We start from the raw sequence: 17,052 nt of genomic DNA on the forward strand, positions 1-17,052 counted from the left end.
AAATCTAAATGCATGGCAGATGGGGATTTGCTGAAAAATTCTAAAGGCAAAGAGACTGGTGTGCCATACACAAGTTCAGCAGAAGAGCAATGCAAATCATCTTTAATGGCAGATCAAATGCCAAGGAGAATTAAGGGTAAAACACCAGTCCATGAATCTGACATTTGAAGGTGAGATTTCAGGCTGTTTTTCAAAGTTTGATGAAACTAATAGCGATAAGCTGTAGTGGTGTTAGCTTTGAAACCTAGGTATTTGCTCAAGAATTAGAAGAGTTGGCTTTCAAACTTTCAACTTTAGTCTGATGTCTTTGGTATTTCAAATCTGGAAATCCAAGTTGCAACAAAGACATTTGTAATGGAATCTGCAGTTTTGTCTTCTATAGGAACAACTTCGATACACCAAGTAAATCTACCAATGAAAGTTAGCAGATATATAAAACCTTTGCAGGATTGTAAAGGGTCAACAATATCAATGTTAAGGTACTTGAAATGTTGATTTGGATTTTTGAATTTGGCAACTGGAGCATGGGTATGTTGTAAACTCTGGTTCACTGGCATGCTTTAGTCGACAGTTAACAGTCTTTATTTATGCTATGCCAAATGAATCTTTTTGTTACCAGCTTCATTGTTGCACAAATTTCAAGATGGGATAAATTATGTATAGAGAAAATTATACTTTTGTCAAATTCTTTAGGGATGCACAACTGGTTAAAACTAGTGGAGGTATCCCAATAAATTTCCTTACTGCTCTCTGGAATAGGAATTTCTACTGTTTCTAAATTGAAATATGATTTAAGAATCTTGAGGTCTTCATACTCCTGGCAATCTCTAATAACTGTATGATCAACTGGAGGTAGAGAAGCAATGGTTTTTAGTTCTCAACAGTGTCTGCTATGATGTTTTCTTCTCAGAAATGTACCAAATGTGAATTCAGCAATGTAGTTCAACAGCAGGACTTGAAAGCCAAGGATTCAGTTTTCCTGTTTTGAAACCTGATATGTGCATGGCAGTATGCACTTGTAAGCTTTCGTGCCAAAATGTTGGTAAAAGCAAGTTATTTGTGTCATGTTATTTTTCGGAAGGATTTCTTGAATTCAATCTATATCTTTGTTTTTATGGACTGGAATCATTGCATCTGCTCATTTCAGATATCTGCAGTGCTAAGTTTGATATTTATTTGCACAAATCTTCAGTGATATTCAGAGCTTAAATTGTGCTGGAGTCCAACGGAGTACAGCTATGGTATGTCTCAGTTTCTGAGGTAAATCGCAGTTTCAACCCAGAGCTTACCAGAATTCTTATATAAAAAAGCTCCAGCTCTTTTTTTATGTAAGTGCAACATACTTTCAGCACATAAATTTTAAAAATAAATATGGCTTAAATCTATTATTAACTTCCTAATGTATGTCTTTAACACTTTTAAGGAAAGTCAAGTCTCCATCCACATGTCAAAGGCTTATTCTCTGGGGTAGTGCAATGCATTTATGAGGGCAGGTAAAATGTTTTGTTCCCGAAAGCATTAAAAGTGATTACCTTGTCATGCAAGTCTACAGCTAATGTCCTTTCACTGCAGAGCTCCTGCAGACTTGAACTATATAACCAAATGCGAACAAAAATTGTCATTTGAGCAGACCTTATGTTTGATTTTATATTGTTATCGGATTGGATTCGGGGAATTTTTTTTTTTTTTTTTTTTTTTTTTTTTTTTTGCCTAGCCGCATTCTGCTTCACAACTAGAAGTACAATGGGAAGGCATCATGGTCAAAAAGCATTGGACTCTTCTTTCTTTTCAAAACAACATTTCTCCATTAAAATTTCCTTCCATACTCTTGTACAGTTTTTAGCATTTTCTCTGTTCTAATTGGACTTTAGTCAGAATCTGTTCTAATTGGACTAATTTAATTAATTCTAATTATCACTTTAATCATTTTACTTTTTTTCATTGGTGTGCTGGAAAAGAATGATTTTTGTTTCTCTAATCACTTGATTAGTACATTATATTGTATATTCAAAGCTTAAATTCAGTTGGAGGCCAGCTGAGCTATTTCTTAGTTTTTTAATGAAATTGTAATTCCAGCTGGAGCTCCAAATAAGACAAGATCTCATATTTATTTCATTTATTTAAGTATTTATCATAAATTTAATAATTTATTAAATGTTTATTTACGTCTTTGTATTTTATTGAATTTTAATACAGTCAAATACCGAAAATACGCCGACCTGAAATCCACATTGCCTCTCAAAATATAAACATTCAGTTTGTAGGTTCCGGAAACCGCAATATTGAGGACGAAATATCGAAGAAAAAATACTTACCGAATAATGGCGAGTCATAACAGAAATACTAAATTATTGACATAAAAAAAGTTTTAAAAAATAAAAGTTTTTTCCCTCTAATATCTGCATCGAGTTAAAAAAGCAGCCGATTCACTCAACTCTTCGTTCAAGTTCACGATTCCACCTTTGATGTATTTTCTGAGCTTTGTTATTTCATGAGATTGTTTAGTGTTGCCTTTTTTTTATCCTGATATTTTGTGGATAAATTAAGAATATTTTTAATTTCGGCCTTTTTTAATACAATGACAGATAAGAAACTCACTCATGATTTTACTGCTTGCAATGTTGAAAAACGTAAACATGTTGCTTTGACGGTAACGTAAAAAGTGCTGGAAATTCTGCAAAAGATAGAGGCAGGTGCTACTCCTCGATTTATAGCAAAATAGTATGGAATTGCGACACGATTCTGTATGATATATGGAAAAATAAAAAAAGCTGTCGAAATTTTACAGCCACAGTGACACTAACACCAAAAATCTTTGCATGAGGCGAAATCGACAAACCTCGATGCTGTGTACATATAATACAATGAATAATATAATCAATTTATATATGTAATAATAATTTAATGCATATAATAAATTATTGCAATAATGTATATAATAATTTAATTAAATGTATCTAATATGCCTTATTTATTTTGCACTTTTAATCTGAATATTATGCTTTATCTTTTCTGTCCCGAAATCCACAAAATCCTAAAATCCACACCTCTGGTCCCAAGCTTTGCGGATTTCTGGACTTCTACTGTATAATTATTTTTAACATTGTTATTTTATTAGTTATTTTTCATTTCTTCCTGATTGCATTCCATTAAGATTCCAGCATTTCTGATTTAGAAATTAAGCCCTGGCGATAGTGTTATCAGATGGTGGAGAAACAATGCAAGCGACCTTACGTGGATTGGAATTTAATTCCCATATATTGTCAACCATTGTCGACAGTTTGTGCAAATCATCACTGCTTACAGAAAATGCTCCGCATATTAAGTAGTAGTCATTGAATCCATAAGGTTTTCAAAAATCCATCCAGCACTTGCTCTGTTGCCAAGTTGCATATTTCCTAGAGAAGTTGGGATGGATTTCTGTCACCCAGTTCCAATTCATTTAGAAATTTCTGAGTTTTCTGCAATTCCAAATAGGCAAAAATTCCAACAAGCCTCTTTTTAATAGTCAGATATTTCCCATCATCTGGTGGTTTGATGAAGATATCAGTGACTTGTGACAATATCCCTGCTTTGTTTGAACTGACTACATAATCATATTTTGTTTAATCAGGCATTATTTCATGTTGCACAATGGTGATTTGATCTGAAGAAACCATATTTTGGTGTGTTTTTCCAAAAAGAAGGAATTTGTAAACTTACCCTGGCAACTGTTTATCTCTCAAATGCTATTTCAACATTTTTATTAGTAGACATTTAATTGCAATGAATCAATCATGAATGCAGTCACCAACTGGGAATTTGTTGATCAAGGACAAATGTTTTAACAGTATACTACTTGTATAAAGAAAAAACTCTAAAACAATTTTTAATAATGAAAGAGCAGGAGTAAAACAAATGATAAGTTTTTTGAAAAACTATGTTTTATTTTTATTCAAAATTCTTTTACTGCTGCCACTTCAGCAAAAAGAAAATTGGAGTTCCACAGATGGTGCTTCAGTACTGCAAATGATGTTTCCACACTTACCTTTCCATTTCCTGTTTTATTCCCTATCACTTAGTCCAGCATTTTGCAACTTTCCAAGCCTAAGAACCATTTTTATGTTTTATATGTGTAAAAAATAAACACAGAAAGTTAAATTCCAGTGTTTATTTCCTTTGACATTAATACAAATTATGAAATATAAAATGCATTAATTTATAATGTCAGTGTGAAGCATGATGTTTGAAACTGCAATGAGTGAATGTTGAGATATTAACTTTGCATTCTAATTCCTATAGTTTTAGTGACTATAAATGTGCAGAATATGATTTCATATGCATTAGGATCATTTGTTATTTACAACAGAGTACTTGAGGAGCTTCTATATAAGGGAAATGTCTTTATGGAATGTGTTACAAGAGAGGTGGATCACATCAACATTTGTTAAGTCAAAAAATTAACTATCTTTGAATACAATAATTCAAACTTCCTGTTAATTAACTGAACCTACTGGTGTCATCACATAAAAACCATTCTATAGTTTACACAAAATAATAATTACTTCAATAACTATCTCAAGGTCAGTATCAAATAGGTAAAATTCCTTAATAAACTCACCACATTAGGATGTTATATTATCGAATTTAATTCGATAACACAACGTTCAGTTCATATGAAGTTCCTTGTTTCTAGAATCTTTCATGTCAAACATAGAAAGATGAGACTACCAGTCCAATAAACAAACACTAATTTACATTTTAAACAAATTTATTAATTTTATCTCGGTTAACATATCATTACAGCAGGGATAACTGGTCAGGACCTTAGAGAATCTTTCTCATAAATTAAATTACAGTCATTTCTATACAGCGACATATAACTTTTAATACACTGTAGATTGCTAATCACATTATAGCAGTAAAAATTTAAATTACTAGTTTTGCTTACAAGATACTTAAAATTACATGCTCGTTTCCTTTTAAAATTTAAATTAACATTTGAATTTTCTTTCAAGTAATTAAAATTCATTTGAAAAATAATATGGGATTAATCTGAAAAATAATCTTCATCTTAAGAGATGATAAACAAATTGAGAAATCATGATAGACAGTTAAAAGCACATATGAAGACATTAATATGCAATTAATACAATTTTAGACAAATAATCTAACTCAGTGAACATAATTGAATGTAGAGAGACACCATTTTAAAATTTCCTAAAAATGATTCATTTGCACCTACAGTGCATAGCTTGGCATAATCCTATAACTAAACCATGCATTCTAGATTTGAAAGTTTTGTCTATTTAAAAAAAAATACAGGAATTAATCCAGCTGCTTAGTATTCAATACAAAAACTCCATTCCAGTTGACAGTCCAGGGAATGTCCAAATATGACATAAGCCATGCACTGCTGCTGGAAACCAACCATGGATGTTAAACTGGTCCACCTGAAGCATCGAGTATGAGTCAGCATGCTGTAAGCATGTAAGTAACTGTTGCCTTGTTACTCTTCAGCTCTTATGGAGGTCCTGCTTAATGATATCCTGCCTGGGCCCACAAATAGGGCTTCATCGGGCTATGGGGACAACTGCAGATAGCATCTGAATACTTCTCAGGCAATGGAAGATGAAGCATTAGACCTTATTATTGTTATTTTTCCAAAGGCTGATAAAGCTGAGACTATCTTGCCAGGGAAATGACTCATTGGCAAATGCATTGGAAGAGATATGGAGAAGAAGTAATCTCCACAAAATCAAGCTCTTAGTCGAGGCAAATGTGGGACCTAACCAGCTTGCACAAAAAATCCAATAGTAAGAAAGCTTCCATCCTCTTTTTTTTTCCATTTCTTAACTATTCAAAAACCAAATCAAATCTGAAAATGCACCACTAAGCAACCCATAAGGAAAACTCACCTTCTCCACCCTCACCCCAAATATTATAGGCTGCCTATTAAACTATTAAAAATTCCTCTACAATTCTAGTTAGAAAATTTCCTCTTCAACCAATTGAACAAAAGTTGCTGTCAACAATGACTCCATCTGCGATGACTCACTAACACCTGTGAAGAAATTTGAAAGCTCTTGTTATCTTTTGAAAAGGAGAAATCCTTTGCAAAGAGGGAATATCAATCCTGTTTTTAATTGTGCTAGAAAAGGAAAAACTTGATGCCTTTCAATTTGAAAAAAGTGGAATTTATATATCAAATCTGACCACTTAAAGAAGCAGCAAGAAGAAAGAACAACTTCCATTGGGGCACACTGACTAGGTAATTTATCCTTTCTACCTCAAAACGGATGTTCAGAGAAACATCCTGTTCTCTGGCTCTCCCAACTTTCCTTCTGTGAGAAATATTAAATACAGAAACATATTGCTAACCTTAACTAAAAAATTACTTTTAAGTAAAAAAAAGAAGTAAAATTGTTAATTATTAAATTCAGTTCATTGCAATAATATTAAATTTGTGACATTTGCAACCCAAGTCATTCACACACAAGAAAAACTATGAATCCTTCACATAGTCAAATTATTTAGCCACATGGAACTAAAGTGAGGCAAATTATCAGCATTAATTAGCCATGAATGTAAGTGAACCGTAAATAAGTGAATAACACAAATGACTACAATGAATGTGTCAAGCAAATATTACATAGGAACTCTGCAACTATGTGAACAGCACATATGATGTACATGAGTATACCCAGTTAATACTGTTCAGTATAATGCATAAGAATAACTTCTTATATCCAAGTTACCACTGACTTGTAAAGTAAACATTCTCTATAAACTTGCAATCACAATGTATAAAAACATTGCTAACATCCTCATTCAGCACAGTCAGAGTCTTGGCAGGGTCTCTTTAATAACCACAGGTCACAAATACCTATCTTCCAATGTAACTTTATAAATTCCCCAACAAATTTTAATATTCTACAGAAATTTTTGGCTAGGCCTAGCGATAATAAAATGCTCACCCATTGAGAGCAAATGCTGATAGTCATATAACAGGCAGTACAGCAACTCAGCTGGCATTAAGTAAGTATTAATTAGCCAAGGCTGATATTAAGGTAGTTATAAATTCGACTTTTCATTCTGAGCTGTGTTTGCCTTGGAAACTAAAACAAAATTACTCAAGAAATGATTATCAGAACTTTGTTTCACACAATATTTTACTCTATAGATATGAATCAGTTCAAAGTGGAAATTTTTATTATTTTATACTATTACTACATACACAACACAGAACCAAGGAACAAGTTTTTAAAGAAATATACTAATATAATTAGTCAACAGAATAATAGAAAGTAAAAAATAAATAAATAAATAAATGAAATTTCATATCTTTAAGTTCTGTTAAATAATGATTGAAAATACTTACATTAAGGGCCATTTCATTATCAATAATGGAAAGCTTTACAATATATGGATTTGCAGCCTGAAAATTTAAGAAAAAATTATATACATAAAAAAACAAAAATTTCTTCATAAATTAAAGTGATGAACTGAATTATTTTTAACAGAATACTAATTCACTGCTGCCAAAAAAGAACACCATCTTCTATGACTGGCAAAATAATTTATAAAAAAACTAATATAGTGTTTTGTTGAAAAAGAAAAGGAACATTTTAAATCTGATTTAAAAAATAAATGATCATATACAAGAAAACAAATAGCATAAGTTAAGAGATACACTGAAATACTAACCCAGAAACTTAAAAAATTTCTCTAGACTCTGAAAATAACTATACAAATAACTATACTGCTGAATAAATAAAATGCTTCCATAACCCGATATGAATATCAAATTTTTTACTCTTCTAATGAGTTTTTATACATAATTTATTGACTATTTTCATTCATGTTTTAAAAAGAAGTGGTTACTTGAAACCATTAAAAGGTTAGTTTTTGTTTAGCAGATAGATTACTTAACCATGAACTTCAATAACACATTAGCAATGTTTACAATCAGGAAATGAAAACAAACTAAAAATGACTGCACTCTGATTGAAAATCACGAATTTTAATTAAAAAAATCTGATGTGGACACCACATAACTTTTATGACCTATTAAATTACACACATTTTTGGTGCATTTCATTTAAACTTATTTCCTCCAATTATTCTAACTTGAATAACCGATTGTACAATGAAGTACAAACTAACATCAGTTTCATTTAACAGCATGAAAGGTTTTAGTGGGGTAGAGGTATATGGGGCACGTCTTTTCACAGTCTTTGTACAGATTCTTACAAAAATTCTAAGGCTAACAGAATAATACTGGGATTTCTTTTAAAACATATTCCACCATTTTAAGAGTTTTAAATTGTTATTTTAACAGGAAGATGGAATTACCTGTAGTTACTACAGCAGATTCCATAAATAAAGGAAAAGTTGAAAAAGATTGCTTTAATACACCAAAAAATAAATCAGTATCAAATCTGTTATGTAAGCACAGACATATCAATTATCTGTACTCTTTCCATATCAGTCCAGATATTGGATACACTGCCCTCCAAAAGTTAAAGAACAGCATCTTTATTGTATCTAATTTGAAAATGAAGGAACGTAGAAACAAGAAATTTACAGGACATGGCCCACTAAACAGTTCTTTAATGAACGCGACATAGAATGTTTCTAAAGTTCAACAGAAACATGAATTACAACAAAAAATGGCACTTGCCAGAGAAATCTAGTCTTGACGAAACAGTTTATCACAGTTTATTTTTAGGAAAAGTAGGATGGTAACATAACAAAAATGTCTTCTAATTAAAGAATATGTCTACCCCTAGCTTCAATACATTGGAGGCAGCGACATTCAATACTGTCAATTCAGTTATCGGTCAGTGAAATGGGAAGCAACTACCAGACACGGAAGCAGTCCTTGTTCAAGCTCATCTAACGACCTTGAAGGAGGACTTAAAGCAGCAACCTGTCTCCCAAGGTAGTCCCAAAGATGCTCTATGAGGACTGAGCTGGCCATTCCATCCACTAAATACTGTGACCCTCAAAATACTCTTCATCAACCCGAGCTCGGTGTATTTGCACTTTGTCGTCCATCAGAAGAAACCCAGGACCAATAGCAGTGGCATATGGGAGGACATATTGACCAAGGATCTTGTCTCGATATCTCACACCTGTCAAAGTTCCTCCATGAAACACAAGCAGGTCAGTGTAACCACCGAGAAAGATCCCAGCCTAAACCATTAATCTACCACCTCTGTAACTGTCTTTCCACAATGTGGGATTGGTTGTATCTGGTGCCTTGTTCTCTCCAGATCAGCTAACAACCTGAATCTCTCTCCAATGTGAACATGGACTCATCTGTGAAGAGAACAGATAGCCATTCTTGACTGGTCAAGGAGATGCCTCTTGCCCAAAATAAATGGGCACCTCTGTATCCTTGGGTCAAGGGGATGCAAACTACTAGTCATCCTGCATACAGACATGTGTTGTGCAGGCGTCTGTACATTGTAGTAACTGAGATTCCTGTTTCCACTAAATGACCTGCCATGAGCTGAGGCACAGTAATGTTGCTCCTTTTTTGGGCTGAAAGAGCTAAATAACGGTCTCCTGCAGGTGTTGTAACTCTACGTTTGCCATGAACATGTCTTCTAGACACAGAATCCTGGGATTCAAACTGATTCCATAGTCAGTGATTCACACTACAAGAGACACTTAGATGTCTAGCAGCATCAGCTCGTGACATCCTCATTTCCATTCATCCGATCATCCACCATCTCAAAGAACTGGGCAAACGACTTCTCCTGGACAATTGATACATTCTCCTGGATATTGTCCATGAAACTCTAATAACAATTGAAGATCAACACTTGTGAATAAACATTACAATTTTTGCATTTTTTTCTCCAATTCCTATATAAGTATATTCATTTCTATAAAATAAAAAGTGTCAGCTATTGTTTTTGCATATATTTTCTTAGACTTCATTACTGTCATACATATGAACTGTGAATTTAAACATTACAGACATTTTTGTAATGGTGAGCTTTTAAAAACTTGCTGTTCCTTAACTTTTGGAGGGCAGTGTATATGAGTGCTATCCAGTATAGAGAATCTAGTATGTGCTAACACCCCAGAAACTAATCTCAAAATAAAAGTTAAGATAAAGGTTACATGAATGTTTGGAATGGCATTCCACTAGGTGAATGCATAAACCTTAATGTGACAACAAATACGAACTTCAGTGCTTGTACATTTAGACACAACATTATGGAAATAGAAAACATATAACTTGCATGAACGCTTTTATATAGATCATTAGTAGAAATATTCGCATTACAAGTTGAAACCTCTTATCAATGTCAAGTTCAACAAGTGTAAAATATACTTGCAAAATAAGACTACTGTGCACAGAAGCTGACCAGCACATTTTCATTGCTAAATAAATGTTGGGCATTCTAGGGAGACATACCACTATCAAGAAATTGGCCCAACAGAATAATATATCTACAAATTTATGCAATATCGGTTCCTGTTGCCACTAAATGATTAACCTGAATACTATGTATTGTTTACCTCACAGCACCTTGAAGTTCACTGGATAAAATCTAAAGTATTATTAGTATACTATACAGAACAAACTTCTTTAAGCGATTTTATTAACGAGAGAACAGGATTGAAAATAATAAGTAGCCTTTTGGAAACGAAAATCCAATGAATGTTTATCTTTCGAAACAGTTTTTTGTTGTTGTTGTTGCCACATCGGTGAAAGAAAAGTCACATGCAAAGAGTTTCACAGAAGGCACTTCCAGTATGGCAAATGATGTTGCCACAAACCCCCTTCACAGTGATAGTTTACAGCTCAAGTCTTTCAGGTATGCAGGAAATCACACTCTTCACCCAGCTTTTGTGTTTCTGGGATGAATGTCTTTGGAAGGATCATTGTTCCCTAGGAAGTGGTGGTGAGATTTTGGAGTTTCACATGCCTGAAGATTTGTTGTAGTTTCATCTTTTAGTATGAAACATGGTTTCAGTCTAGCTATCGATATTCTTTTAATTTTATATTACCTGAAACTTCCACATCAAAAAATTACTCAAAACATTACTTAACTAAATATCGTCCAAGATAGGGTGACTGAAGAAAAGATGAAATTAAGTTATTAAAGATGAATGTATGTGAACAATTTGCTAAGTCCTTGAGTATAAAAACTTTTTCCATGGTTAGTTGTCGGTGTGGTTTTAGGTTTTGGATGTGACTTTGCAATTTTTCTTTAAAATCTGAATCCATGACACTTGGGGATTAACTGAAAAATTCTCCACGTAATCAGATTGGTGTGGTACACAAGTTCAACCTTGATCAGACGTTATTTTCTCCGGGATTCCAAATCTTGAAATCCATGTCGCGATGAGGGCATTTGCGATAGAATCTGCAGTTTGGTCATGCAAAGATACAGCTACGATCCACCAAGTGAAATTATGGATGATGGTATGCAGATACCTAAAATCTTTGCAAGATGGTAAAGGGCTGACAATATTCATGTTAAGGTGCTTGAGACGCGGTCATTGCGTACAGCACACCAACCTGCTTGTCTGAAGAATTTTTCAGTAAATCCCTAACAGTCATGTATTCAGATTTTATACAAAAATTGCAGTGACATCAAAACAACCAGCCATGGAAGAAAAAAAAAAAAACAGTTTTTGTACAAAAGGAATTAGCAAATTGTTCACAAGTATTCATCTACAATAACATAATTTCCTCTTCTCATCAACCACACTATCTTGGACCATATTTAGAAATGGTACTGGGTTACCATCTAGTACACTTTCTTCACTAAGGCCACGGTAATCAGAGCAGGGTCTCCAAATTTTTTTTAAAGTGAGGTGTAATGGACTTGAGCAGCTGCTTTTGGACAGTCTGCAGAGACCTTCTTGCAGCATATAATCTAATTCCTTTCATGCAGCAATCCACTTTTCTTCAGAAAGTCTTCTGACTTTACCCCCTTCTTGGTCAGATTTTTTTTCGAGGTTCTGACCCCCAAAAAGCATTTTTTTTATTGCTGAAAATTAATATTATATCCTAAATTCGAAAATGCAAAATATTTTTGACAGTAAGTAGTTTTTGATGGATCTATGGGTGGTCAAATATCTGATATCCCGTCCCCTGATCACCAGTTTTCCTTGCAATGCACCCAGGTTTTAAACTTAAAAAATACAAAAATGTGATAATACATTTATTAACTCTATTGTTTTGATGTGTTTAATATAAATATCTACATAAAAATAATTATTAAAATTACATAAAAAAATGATTTAGAAAACTGATTTCCAACCTTACCATTAAAACAGCTTTACAAACTGCCTTGCACATGAGAACATAAAATCCACATTTATCACAAAATCATTTATTTAATAATAAATAAATTTGTTTGCTTACTTTATCAAAAAAAGGCTATAAATATAAAAAAGTCTTTAGTTTTTTTTTTAGTCGAAATTCTAACAGATATCATGCAGATATTCAAGGCGGGAAATCTCAGAGCGAAAATTTATGAAAAAAACTACACCTAGACATGCTCTCTTAGCAATATTCAGAAATACAAAAATAATCGCGACATTTAAAGCAACATATGAGTAGTGCTGAATTCAGTTTCAACGATGGAAATTTTCACTATGCCGAATGTGTGATATGCAACGCTGACCAAGAAGGGGTTGTTAAAGGATATGGGGTTACCTCTGATTTCAACGTAATACTGCATATCATGTTCTTTAATTTCATAATTTCTTATATTGGTTTTAAGTAAGTTAGGAAAATTACTTACAATGGCCCTATATGGGTTTTAAAAAGTGTTGGCAATGAATTTAGGAGTGAAGCTATTGTTACACGAAGTACCTTTAGTCATCAAAGGGGTCATCGTCGATTAATTTTCAATTTTTACTATCAACTAACAAATTGAAATGTGAAAGATAGTATATTCCATTGATAGGTTTATAGACATCCGCAATGATAAAACGCCAGTTGAAAGATCTGCATAGTCCTAAATTCAGTTCTCATAATTTTTTACTATGTTTTGATGGTTGTACTGTTAGCAGCAAATAGCTCAAGCTTAGCCACAGTTCTTTTTTCCACTGGTGATGGTAGGATAACCGATATTTCTGCTCCTGTGCTAAATTAAAAAATGGGTTGCTGATACATTGTCATGAATATACAGATGACTCAGCTAGATCCCCTTGACCTTCAGTTGTCGTTGAAAGCTTGGATTCAGGTTTCCTGTTTTGAAGCTTGGTATTTGCATGGTGGGATGCATTTGTAAGCTCTCTTGCCAAAGCATTGATGAAAATAAATTATCTGGGTCACAGCTATTTTTTTAAACAATATCTTGAATTTGATATGTATTTTTACCATTGTGGACTGGAATTTCTATGCCTATTCATTTCTGCTATCTGCAGATCTTGGGCTTTAATGTTATCAGATAGTGGAGAAACAAACACAAATTACCTGGGGTTTATTGGGATTTAATTCCCATATTTTATCAGCCACTGTAGATAGTTTGGACAAAACATCACTGCTTACAGATAAAATGCTCTGCATATTAAGTGGAAGTCATTCCATCCACAATGTTCTCAAAAATTCAACCGATACTTGTTCAGTCGCCAAGTTGCGCATTTCACAGAGAAGTTGGGATGGTTTTTATTACCCAGTTCTAATTTGGTCAGATGTCTATGAGTTTTCTATGTTTCAGAATTGGCAAAAATTTTAATAAGCCTTTTTTCAATGGCCGGATAGTTGCTGCTGTCTGGTAGTTTGTTGAGAATATCAGGGATTTGTTACAATGTCTCTGCTTCAATCGAACTCACTATATAAACGTATTTTGTTTGATCAGCCATAATTCAAGCATTGCAGAATTGGACTTTGAACTGAAGAAATGATATTTTGATGTCAGGTTTCCAAAAAGGAGGAATTTTTAGACTTACTTTGGCAATTTATGATTTCTCTGATGCAGTTTCGGCATTCATAGACATATTTTCTCATTTGTTGAATAAAATCCAAAGTATTATTAGTATACCAGAAAGAACAAAGAAAGAACAAAATTCTTTAAGCGATTTTATTAAGGAGAAAACAGGATTGAAACAAATGATACGTAGCCTTTTTGAAACCAACAATCCAATGAATGTCTATCTCTCGAACAGCCCTTTTTTGTTACAACTTCAGCGAAAGAAAAATTGCACATGAAGAGTTTCACAGAAGGCGTTTTAGTATGGAAAATGATGTCGCCACATACCTAATTTTTGTACTCAGTGAGCCATTCTTTTAATGAAAAATATTTCTTGTATAAAATGCTTTTATTCTATGATAAAATTCATTAAATCATATTCTTAAATATTTCATCAAAATCCTTCAGCATTTTATTCAATATAATTTTCCCTTAAGTTAAGGAAGCATAATATATACTTTAACAATGACGTAAAAGAAAAGGAGAACTTTAACACAAAACTACTTTATATTTAAATGCATTGTTCTCCTTCTCTATAATCAATCACTTAACTAAATCATTTATAGATTTGTAAAATATTAGATTACCTTGATAACATTTTTCTATTTAGAACTTGATCACAAACAAGTTTTGGATAAATGAAACAACAATATAATTGGGCTAAAATGAATTATTAATAAAATGAATTAATTAATGCACTATTAAAAAGAAATCAGTGGATTTAAAATTTCAGGTAGGATGAAGTTTAAAATAAATAACACAATTTTAGGTTAAATCTGCAATCCTAATAAGTACTACTGGAAAGCAAAACAATGTGAAATTTATTTATCCCAATACCTCATGCTTTCGGTAATTGACTAGTATTGTCAAAAGCAACACTGCATCATATCCATGATGTTGTCTTGATTTTGTATCTTTCAGTAACTGCAAAATAAATAATAAAATAAAAAATATGCACAACATTCTTAAATGCTTGCCATGAACAGGAAAAAAAACTAGTAAAATGATCAAAAGAAGAAAACGTTTTTGCAAATGTAAGTAAAATTTAAACAATGTCATCGATATAAGCCATAAAATAATATTGCTTAGTTCTTGTTTGCATGCTTTTAGAGGCAAAGAAAATAATTAAATAAAAAAAAATTAAGCTTCAGAAAAATACTACAGAATATAATTCAGTGTTTTCCATATAATATCCACATGAACTGTTAAATAAATGTAATTAAAATAAATTAAGATCTTTCATTTCTAAAACTTTAAAAGAGGGTTTCTTAAACTGTGGGTATGCGGGACCTGCAGCAGGGGGTCACCAAAAATTTTAACAGTTTTGATATTTCTTTAACTTATAATAATTTTATAATTACCAAATATTACACAATGTATCTGAAAGTAGATAAAGATAAGACAATATAGACAAAGAAAAAAGCCAAATGTTTCAACACATTTTTTTTATAATACTTGTATAAATGTTCCTTTTCCTTGCTTTGCACATGACACTGTCATTTTGTGTGTTACTTATGTTCTATGTTTTAAAATTAGAAATTAAAGTTAATGACCTAAAACTGCAATAGTATATTACAGTACAAGTGAAAAAAATTGACAGTTTCACTCACACGTGTTTCGGATTTGCACAGTACTTATGAGGTCCCACAAAATGTTTGTAAATATTATAGGGTCCTGGGGGGTGACGAAAAAATCTCAGTGATAAAAGGGGGTTGCGACTGAAAAAAGTTTAAGAAACCCTGCTTTAAAACAAAAAAGAGAGTTAAAAACTCCATGTTATATAACACTGCCTGATATAGTGGGGTTTCATATATTATACAAGTAATGCCTAAAACCAGATATATATATATATATATATATATATATCTTTCAAATAATAAATTAATAATTGCCACTTCCATTTTCATTCTATAAATAACACGGAATAAGTTTTCTAACTAAACTCCCTGCAATTTTGACGTGTACTTATCGATGAAACTTTAATCCAACATCTGGACATTTATCTGTCATTTGATCTGAAATGGAATCTGGTATAAAAGTTTAATGGCGTCACAGCTCCCTTGTTTCTTCTCTCTTGCTTCGTTTCACTGCTTTGCTTTGCTGCTAACAACATAGAGCATACTTTTCTAAATTTTGTCCATTCTTTAAGAAATATAAGCAGTAAAATTGCGGGGTGCACAGTGTACCCATATTGATGATTTGCATTATCAAGTAATTATCAAGGAATAAAATCATGTGTGGAAGTTACCACCAAGTAATCTTTCTAATTACATGGTTACTTTCTAATGATAATCCGTTGCAACTTTCTTTCTTCAAGTCATCTTATTACAATAATGGAGCAGTCATATCACACACACACACACATATATATATATATATACATACATACATTAATTTGTGATATGGTTGGGGATGCCAGGCGCTTCGTTGATTAATGTATGCTTACCCGGAGTGCAAGAAAGAAATATAGAAAGAATTTTAAGGAAGATTTTAAAAGGAACTATTCAAATTTGAAAATTTTTGCAGAGACAATAATGAAGATTATAAATATGAACAAAGATAGATGGACTCAGATTTTGAACTTCCCCCCCTCCTTATATATATATATATATATATATATATATATTTCTGGCCAGTCCCATTTTTTGATCATACGGGCAGCTTGTGCTGGCTAGGAGGATTGGGGCTGTGCCCTTACAATAATAATAATAATATACATACACATATACACTGGGCATCAGAACAGAAGGATAATGAGAAAAAATATGGTCACTAAGTTAATATTGCAACCAATGCCCAATGCTGTAATTATTTATGTTAATTAAATACAACTGAACATAAAATTGCACTACCATGCATACATTAGTATCAGAAGTATACAAATTTGATAATTGACAATGTGCTGTGCAATGGATGCATGCTGGAATTTCAGTCTGTAGTGCTGTTTAAGTGAATGTGTTTTCTAAGAGTGATCAGTATTCTGTAGTTATGGCTCAAAAGCATCATTTAAGTGAATCAAAAGTGGCAAAAAATTGTAGAATAGATGGAGGTCAAAGTCATCTAAGTTTTGAATATCCCTCAAAGTGTCATATCAAGAGTTTGGAACCATTTTTTAACCACT

At 32.5% G+C, this 17,052-nt stretch overlaps 1 protein-coding gene across 3 annotated transcripts in view; it reads right to left on the reverse strand.

The window, feature by feature from the left end:
• Window positions 1–17,052, reverse strand: part of LOC118190041 (armadillo-like helical domain-containing protein 3) — a 168,445-nt gene that overhangs the window by 101,710 nt on the left and 49,683 nt on the right. For all 3 annotated transcript variants that reach the window (XR_004758349.2, XM_035360729.2, XM_035360730.2), the window contains exons 9-10: window positions 14,769–14,855; window positions 7,361–7,417 (exon numbers count right to left, since the gene is read on the reverse strand). Coding sequence is in view for 2 of the 3 variants with exons in the window: in XM_035360729.2 (XP_035216620.1) it covers window positions 7,361–7,417; window positions 14,769–14,855 (144 nt within the window). In the remaining variant the exon portion in view is untranslated. The remainder of the gene's footprint in view (window positions 1–7,360; window positions 7,418–14,768; window positions 14,856–17,052) is intronic.

This window comes from Stegodyphus dumicola, chromosome X2 (genome assembly GCF_044657685.1).
Source record: "Stegodyphus dumicola isolate Sdum_Otavi_A_Nest chromosome X2, ASM4465768v1".
In the NCBI taxonomy this organism is placed as follows: domain Eukaryota; kingdom Metazoa; phylum Arthropoda; class Arachnida; order Araneae; family Eresidae; genus Stegodyphus; species Stegodyphus dumicola.